Source organism: Vigna angularis, chromosome 6 (genome assembly GCF_016808095.1).
Source record: "Vigna angularis cultivar LongXiaoDou No.4 chromosome 6, ASM1680809v1, whole genome shotgun sequence".
NCBI lineage: Eukaryota > Viridiplantae > Streptophyta > Magnoliopsida > Fabales > Fabaceae > Vigna > Vigna angularis.
The window spans coordinates 37,689,418-37,698,732 of record NC_068975.1 but is presented as its reverse complement, the minus strand read 5'-3'; the positions used below and the strand labels follow the sequence as shown (position 1 = coordinate 37,698,732).

The window sequence follows — 9,315 nt, the reverse complement described above, 5'->3', positions numbered from 1 at the left end:
AATAAACCCGTCACATTATTATATTTATAGGTTTGGAATGAGTTTCGAATTATTAAACGGTTATATAATACAATGCTTTTTAATTATAAATTGGATTAAATACAAACATGAGATATTTTTTTATGAAAAAATATACTTTATAAATAAAGGAATTTCGTAATAATAAAAATAGCAAAAATAAAAAGAAGGAAGAAGGAAAAAATAAAAACAATGAGATTTTATGGGAAAATGATAACAATTATTGGAAAAAAAACTAAAGTATATACTATAACAATTATACTAATCATTGTCATTTTGTATGTGATAAAAAAGTATTTTATAATTAATATTGAAAAGTTGTATAGTAGAAGTTGGTTAGGTGATGTTTATTAAGTCTAAAATGACGGCGAGAAAGTAATGAAAATGGGTAATTTGGAAATGTTAAAAACTCCAAAATTGTATTATAGTTGTTAAATATCATCACAAAGTTTGGATTTCTCTTCATTTAAAATATGTCCAAGAAAAAATAGTAAAACAATAAAGAAAAATAAATATATTTATATATGATTTTAAAATAATATAATTTTTATTTTAAGAAAAAATGTAGTCAATGTTATTCAAACAGGCGTAGAAAAATAAAAATACCAACAATTTGTGGAGGAAGAGAACCAAAAGGTGTAGCTGAAAACAACACATCTTTGAAAATGCACTACAGCATGGTCCCCAAAAACAGTAAGGGTAAATCTGGGAGTCCAATTTCTTTTAAGGGTAATACCGTAATTCCACTACCCCTTCCTTCAAAGACTCCCTCCATTGCTTCATTCCGGAGGCCATCCAAGAAAAGCGTGACGCTTCCCTCTTACTTTGCCACGTCATCACAAACCTCATCTAATCTCACTCTCGCGAGTACCGAAATCGACCCTACTTCCTCTATTTCGCGTTTACGTGTTGCTCTTCACCCTTCGCGAATGCGCTATCACTTTCCACGATGTTGGACGGCGTGGCACTCACTCAACCATGTGATGCATGGCTTACGGTGGTGCGCTACACAGGGGAACAGTGCTATAGGTAAAGCGTGCGGAGGGACACAAAATACACGTGCGGGAGATGCTGTGGAAAGGATGTGATTTGAACCATAAAAACCGCTGAGTGTGGGACCCACAAATTTAGTGGCATACAGGGCAAGAAATACGAATGTAGACTCGTACGTGTCCACATACTGTATGACATGTTCTAAATATTTTATAGTTTAGTTTGTGTTGTTCATGGTGGACCTCAAATTTTATGCATGATCTATGTTTTCTATTTCAAAATATTTATAATTACCAACAACACTGGATATTGTGTGCTTGGCTGGCAGAGAATGAATATTGGAGTCAAATTAACATATTCAGTACTCTCTATAAAAAAAAAACACTCTTACATTGCATAAAAAAATAAATATTGCTTCTACCATATTCAATATTTTCACATCATTTAAAAGTATTGATCAACCAAAGTTAAATATTTTTGTGTGCATTCTCAATAAATACATATAACAGAAAAAAAAAGAAAAACAAATATTTAATTGTGTTTGACCTCGACTATAATTTTAATTAATGAATATGTAGAGATGATAATGGATCGGGTTTGACACGGATAACGGATAGTGTCTATTTATAATCCGATTCGACAAAAAAAAAATTCACCTACTACCCACAAAGATACCTACTTAAAAAATATTCGTGGATATTTTAAAATCCGCAAATACATTTGGATACAGACAAATATTTTAAAAATATATTTTATAAATTATTAAAATAAAATTTAAATCAAATTACAAAAAATATATAAAATATAATAGAAATTAAATTTTAATTTTAATTAAATATAACTTATAAAATATAAATTAATGTTAATTTTAATTAAATTTAACTTAATAAAATATAAATTAATTTTTTTTTATTTTTTTTGAATAGCGAAATATTCGTGGGTACAGACAGTATAATATCCGTTTATAAGCGAGTTTTAAAATATTTATAACCCGCGAATAATAAATATTCATAAATATCGTCGCGAATTTTATTCACAGATATTCATGGAAGCAGATATTTTTGTCAGAAGTATTGTAGTTATTCTTCAACGAAAACACTTAAAAGACCAAATGTTTCTTTATCAATTCTGTGATAAACATCATTGTTTCGATTCTAAATCTGTCAGAGTTATACCGTTCTCGATTGTTGCGTAAATCTCTTTTCAAAATACCTAATAATAAAAAAAGAAGGTTATTATTTTGTAAGAGAGTACTAAATGCACTTGAATGCTGGGTTTTATGGATGGGGTAGTTGGTGAGGAAATCTTAAGTGTGTTCCTAGAAAAAATTGTTGTGGTAGGTTAGGTTACATGGTTGAATGATTTTTGCTTACAGTAAGCCCTCGCCTAACTTATGTAATGGGCCTCGGATTCTCCAATTCAACCCATGATTTATAGTTATTCATATATGTTGTCTTTTGCACCCATGTGTCTGCTTTTTTGTTCACTGTCGTGTTTTTATTGCATTCATCTTTATGTGTTTTAACATTTTTTTTATCGTCACACGTTCTTGTGCATTTTAATTTTAGTTTATGTTTTTGGAATACATGATTATTTATAAAAGGGCTTAAATTTCTTTAATTTGACTTTAACTAAAATTCCAAGAAAATAGTCATGAATTCTTTATAATTTATTATATTTGCACTGCAGTAGTTAGTTATAAAATTTTGATTTGTTTTTTTAAGTTAAAATCTTTGAAATAAATGTATTCCAATTTTAAATATATTTCCAACAAATTTACAGTTCCTTTCCATTAACTGGACATCGATTTAGCACAATAAAAAAATATATTTCAATTTTTATCTAAAAATCTTATATTAATTATTTTCATCTAAAGTATTGTCAGAAACGTGAAATTCTATTATGGTTTTGACCGGTCATCCTTAAGGTCTTGTTCTTTTGAGTGGATTTGAGGGAGTGGATTTGAGAAAATTTGAAGATAATTTTTGTTGTCGTTTATTTGAGTGAATTTGGAAGTAAATAAGAGTGAATTTGGAAATAAAATTTGTGACAATTAGTATAGAATTGTATTGACATGACAAATTAAAAAAAATTATTTCCAAATTCACTCTCATTTACCTCCAAATTCACTCAAATAAACGACAAAAAAATTTATCTTCAAATCCCCTCAAATCCACTCCCTCAAATCCACTCAAAAGAACAAGGCCTAATGGAAGAGCTAGACACTTAAAGTCAAATATATACTTTCAAAATATTATCTATTTTAGACGATTTTATTGTTAAAAAAACATTTAAAAAATGAGAAAAAAATATTTAAATATTGATTCCTCAACTACAGGAAATCTAATAATAACTACATGAAAAATAAAAATTAAAAAACACATGAAAGAAAAGAAGAAATTAAACGTCACCTCCTTAACCTATTGGATGTGATAAAAATTACATAAAAACAATATTTTATAATAAATTTAGATATTTTTATATTTAAAAAGAAATATGTGATCGTGGATAAATGGTGGGAATTGTGTTTAGAAAATACAGAAATATTGGTTTTTCTCCTGTGGGCGATTAAGCAAAGCCACAATACAACCAATCCCTACAAGTTTTTGGAGAAATTGACCCTTCCTCGTCAACACTATTTTCATTACTTGATTTAATTCATATAGTGTCTCTTAACTATGCCAATAAGCTAGGTCATATTTAAAAGTGTGTTTTAATCCAAAACAAACACATTAATTAATAAAGCAAGTCATATTTATTTATTAATAAAAGCCCTCATATGAATTGTGTGTTGTTATTAAATGTAAACATTAATCCAACTATTTAGGTCAATGGTTTTTTCAAATCAAATTACTTCAATAATTAAACCATCTTTTAATAATGTTAATAAATAGTTTTATTCACACAAAGGACAAGATAAAATAATTGAATGAATGAAAAATTGTAATTGGATGATAAATAATCCCATAGCAAAGTTAAATTATAATTCCAAAGAAAAAATAGTGGAGATTAATGAGAGATTAGTGCTATTAAAAAATCATAATTACTATTAATCAAGTTGGTGGATTGATTGGAACAAAGAGAGAAGAATCATTGTAAATATTGTTAATTTATGGAATATGATTGTGATTTCCGAAGATTATTATTTTGTTTTTAAAGAGATAGAGAAGGGAAAAGAGGGTTTTGTATTCATAAATTCACGTTCACGCCAAAAGAACCAGCGTCCAGATACATTCCCCTTCGTCCTCAATCCTCAATTCTAAATTCTCAATTCCAAATTCCAGATTAGGGTTAGGGCTTCCAATGACCGTCTGCTCTTCCCTTTCTTCACAATCTCTATTCCATCATCGCTTCTGCTTTCTCTGTTGTTGTTGTTGTTGTGGTTCTTAGGGATTATTAGTTACTAAATTTACGTATCTCATTGTTTTACTATCTTCTTCGATGGACCTGTCTCACTCCCAATCCAACCTGTCCCTCGGATTTTCATCCTCTCACGCTTCGCCGCTTCGTCGTTCCGACCCGCCGGTGCCGCTGCAGCTGCTTGAACCGCCGCAGCCGCTGGAGAATGGAAGTTTGGATGTCGAATCGGATGATGACGACGACGACAAAGAAGTGGAAGAGTTTCGAATTCTGGGCCACTCAATGTGCCTGAAGAGGCGAAGGGATTGTGACTCATCGTCCTCCTCCTCCACGAAGAGGGTTTCTGTGGATCCCGATCTCGACGCGCGGAAGGTTGCCGTGCGTGCGTGGGGATGCCAACCGCTTTCAATCGCGGACCCCGACATCCACGAGATAATGGAAAAGGAGAAGAAGAGGCAATTTCGTGGGATTGAACTCATAGCGTCGGAGAATTTCGTTTGCAGGGCTGTGATGGAGGCGTTGGGAAGCCACTTGACGAATAAGTACTCTGAAGGAATGCCCGGTGCGCGATATTACGGTGGTAATCAGTACATCGACGAAATCGAAACGCTCTGTTGCGAACGTGCGTTGAACGCGTTCGGTCTCGACCCCAAGTGCTGGGGGGTGAACGTGCAGCCGTATTCGTGCACCTCTGCGAATTTCGCTGTTTACACGGGGCTGTTGTTACCCGGTGATCGTATCATGGGGTTGGATACCCCGTCTGGAGGGAATACTAGTCACGGTTACTATACTCCCAATGGGAAGAAAGTTTCCGGGGCTTCTATTTTCTTTGAGAGCTTGCCTTACAAGGTGAACCCTCAAACGGGTTATATTGATTATGATAAGCTTGAGGAAAGGGCGCTTGATTTTCGCCCCAAGATACTTATATGTGGTGGGAGTTCTTATCCCCGAGAGTGGGATTACGCGAGGTTTAGACACATTGCGGATAAGTGTGGAGCTGTGTTGTTGTGTGACATGGCACAAATTAGTGGCATAATTGCGGCCAAGGTGTGAAATATATTCCTTCTCCTTAAGTAAACCCTTTTTCATGCATACGTGTTGCTCGTAGTTGCTTGTGAAAATCTAGTCACACGTTCTTGCTGGTTTTGGACTTCTCGTACTAACTCTCTCTCTCTCTCTCTATATATATATATATGTGTGTGTGTGTGTGTGTGTTTGTATGTTATTCTGCATAAGATTTGATTTGATTTTTACATATATTTATTTTTTTAAGTTGCACCAATACAAAGACTTCAGTGAACTTGGTTAAGTTCTTGATTGTCACCCTGGTCAACTAGCTTGCAAGGGCGCGTTTTCCATTTGTTCGAATGCTTGCCAATTTTTTATAAGAGCTGCTGGTGGTTGTTGTCTCTGTATTGTGTGTGTGTGTGGGGGGGGGTCCAGTGAGGAAGGTGAGTGAACGAAGTGTTACATAGAGAGTGTAAGTTTTTGGGACATTGTCTCTCAGGAGTGGTGTTATAATAGAGACTTGGGTATCATGAGTTGCCTAAGTCTCACATGGAGTAGTTTGTACGTTGGATCTATAGCGCAACACATCAATGAATACCACATGCAAGAATATGGAATGTTGAGTAGAGTAGTTAAGTGTGGTTGATTTGAATTAAAGCCGGAACTTTTTATGATTAGTAAAGTATAAGGCATTTGGATATATCCCCAAGGTGTTTATTATTTTTATTGAATTTCATCCGAGCATTGGAATAAAACTTCATGCTTTCTGAATTAAATATGTTTTGAACTTAATTTTTAAGTCATATTCTGCAATTCATGGATAAGGATGGTTTCAGTCCATTATTGTCTCCTAGAAAACATCCAATAGTTGATTAGGTATAAATTTTGAAGTAATGCTAAGTATTGTGATGTTGTATTTTCAGGAATGTGTGAATCCTTTTGATTATTGTGATATTGTTACTTCGACAACTCACAAGAGTCTTCGAGGTCCAAGGGGAGGTATAATATTTTATCGGAAAGGTTCAAAGCCGAGGAAGAGAGGGATTCTTCTAAGTCAGGGTCATGAAAGTGATCAATATGACTATGAAGAAAAGATAAATTTTGCTGTTTTTCCATCATTGCAAGGGGGCCCGCACAATAACCACATTGCTGCACTTGCTATAGCTTTAAAACAAGTGGCTACTCCTGAGTATAAGGCCTACATGCAGCAGGTGAAGAAGAATGCTCAAGCTTTAGCATGTGCTTTACAGAGAAGGAAATGCCGCTTAGTAACTGGGGGTACAGACAACCATTTAATACTTTGGGATTTAAGGCCCCTGGGATTGACAGGTATTGAATGAGCATGCTGTATTCTTATGATATATTTCTAATTTGCTTATGTGTTTAATGCCTGTATTCGTTAGACTCAACTAGTTTGCATGTTGGCTGTATTGCACTGGTTTTTTTTTTTATTAGATTCTTTGGCGTTTTATGTTTTAAATTTACATTTCTATATGGACATGGATTTTTATAGAAAGAGTAGGAGTTTCCTGAATGGGCTGGCCCTAAAGAGCCTGAGGTGCATACTAGTCTGGAGCAGCTCAGCTGCTTCATTGAGACAGGTGGCCAATGAAAATATTAGTGAAATGTAAAGTCAATTATGATGACAAACTCTTATCTCATGAAAGCAGGTTTACTGCATGGATTAGTCAACACCGTTGGGCTCTAGAAAAACAAGATCAAATTTTGGGTTCAACCATTGATTGCAATTTTTTGCCTTGGTATTTTCCAATATTTTCTTTTGTCTTTCTTGCACCCTTTTTTAATTGGATTATCTATCCATTCGATCCACTTCTATTAAACACCTTCGTGTACGTATTTCTCGCACATTTTGAAATAACCTTGCGTGATTTACATTATATTTTTACGTGCAGAAAAATTTCTCTTTGATACATTTTCCGGACATCTTTTCTTAAATGTTAGCGAAACTACTTGAGCATTCCCATCTTTATTAAATATATCGAACCTCTGTAGGAACTTCACTACCAAACATGCCTTTTTGTTAGAACATCATTGGTGTTATGGTTTTGTGCTAGACTTGTGCTTTGAGTTTGATAGTTATGGCGACCTTTTATGCAAATCCTATTATCCAAGGTTGACAATTAATGTAATTTGTTTCATTTTTTTGTTTATATGATAAGAAGTTATAACTCGAAGCATAACCTTTTTGGTGCTTGTAGGTAAATTTTACGAGAAGGTCTGTGAAGCATGTCATATTACATTGAATAAAATTGCTATATTTGGGGACAATGGAACTATAATTCCTGGAGGTGTTAGAGTTGGTGAGTAATAGTCCAATATGCAGAAACCTTTTATTCTTTGCGTGCTTAGAATATTTAATTGGCTGTACTTTCTCACGGGGGAGATTTTTCTGCCGTATTAAATATTCAGGTACCCCTGCTATGACGTCAAGAGGGTGTCTGGAACCAGATTTTGAGACAATGGCTGATTTTCTCATTAGAGCTGCACATATTGCAAGCATACTGCAGAGGGAGCACGGGAAACTTCAGAAGACAGCTTTAAAGGGACTTGAGAGCAATAGAGACGTTGTTGAGCTCCGAGCACGGGTCGAGGTGTTTGCAATTCAGTTTGCTATGCCGGGTTTTGACATTTGAGCATGATGTGGCTTGTAAATTGCCATTGTTGATTATTTATATATGCTACGATTGTGGGTCGTCGAGCCTGCTTTTACAAAAGCACAGCTTGTGCATATATTTTGTGGAGTTCCTCTCCTCTCTGCGTTGTATGCAGTTGTAAGGTTTTGACATGTTGCAGTGAGCTGCAATCTGGTGCAAGACTGTACGTAAGGAACTGCATACATCTGTGGAGGTTTTGTTTGGTGATCAAGTATCTTGTTCCTACCTTGGAGGTGTCACCATCCCAGCTGAATGCATGAAGTTAAAGCTATTATAGGTTTGGAACAGGGGTTCTTGATCAACCAACCTGAGTACAGAGTTCTTCTGGTGAATCTACAGAAAATAATTTCTCTGATAGAGGTTAGACACCTTGAATTCTTTTCGCTGCTGTTTGATGCTTAAAGCAATGTTATTAATCCTATTTTTGGCCATCTATAGATTCATTCCCTCTTTTGAGATCATATTTGTATTTATTTTCTTCAATACCTTACCGTGTTATTTGTTAAAATACACAGGGTGACGTGGTAAATATTTCATTGCTTTGTATTTGCAAAATGTATTTTTTTTTTGACGAAAAGAAAGGTTAATTATTCTTTCTGATAAGTTGGTAATGAAAGATATTTCAGAAGCGCCTGAGTTCATACGCAAGGAATTAAAGCGTTGTGGGTTTAACTGGGACAGTACAAGGTCCTATATTTATGAAGTTGAATACACTGTGACTTGGATTTTTGTTTTGGTTTGCGTATTTCCTATTTTGTTAGCTACTGTAAATGTTTGGGATTAAACCGCCCCTTTTTCTCATGCTTTTGTGGTTTGCAGATATCTTCTCAAACCATCTAAGTGTGGGTTCGTGCCATCAAACCTTGGGGATTAGGCCATTTATCTCACTTGGTAATGTAAGTCTGCAATGGGTATAATCTTCTTGTTGGTTCAAATTCACCTACCACTTACTAAAACATGGATGGTTTAAAATCACTCTTCAAGCAAATATTATTTTTAATCTAGAATTATAGTAATTAACGCAAATACTAATTTTGTAAAGATGTTTGCATTACAATTGAAGTTATGTAATTTTTGTTGTCATTTTTAATTGGATAATTTTATCTTTAATAAATAAAAATTATTTTATTTAATAAAATAAATAATTTGAATAATTGGTTTTTATTTTAAAATTTAAATAACTTTATTTTAAGTAACAGTTACATGATTTTTAATGTTATTTTTATGTAAGTAATTTATCAATTTATTAAATAACAAAAAA

At 33.8% G+C, this 9,315-nt stretch overlaps 1 protein-coding gene across 5 annotated transcripts; it reads left to right on the top strand.

Moving 5' to 3' along the window:
* The first annotated feature begins 4,143 nt into the window (after nt 1-4,143).
* Nucleotides 4,144-9,029, top strand: LOC108343036 (serine hydroxymethyltransferase 7). Of its 5 annotated transcripts, none has more exons than XR_008249882.1 (6): nt 4,144-5,418; nt 6,303-6,708; nt 7,599-7,700; nt 7,810-8,414; nt 8,681-8,741; nt 8,874-9,029. XR_008249882.1 is itself a non-coding variant. In XM_017581055.2 (4 exons), the coding sequence occupies exons 1-4, from the start codon at nt 4,453-4,455 to the stop codon at nt 8,031-8,033; spliced, it is 1,698 nt and encodes a 565-aa protein (XP_017436544.1). In that variant the 5' UTR covers nt 4,144-4,452; the 3' UTR covers nt 8,034-8,606. The 5 variants fall into 5 exon arrangements, 1 of the variants encoding a protein (XP_017436544.1); XR_008249881.1 differs by having other exon boundaries at nt 8,672-8,741; XR_001833463.2 differs by lacking the exon at nt 8,681-8,741.
* The last annotated feature ends 286 nt before the right edge of the window (nt 9,030-9,315 follow it).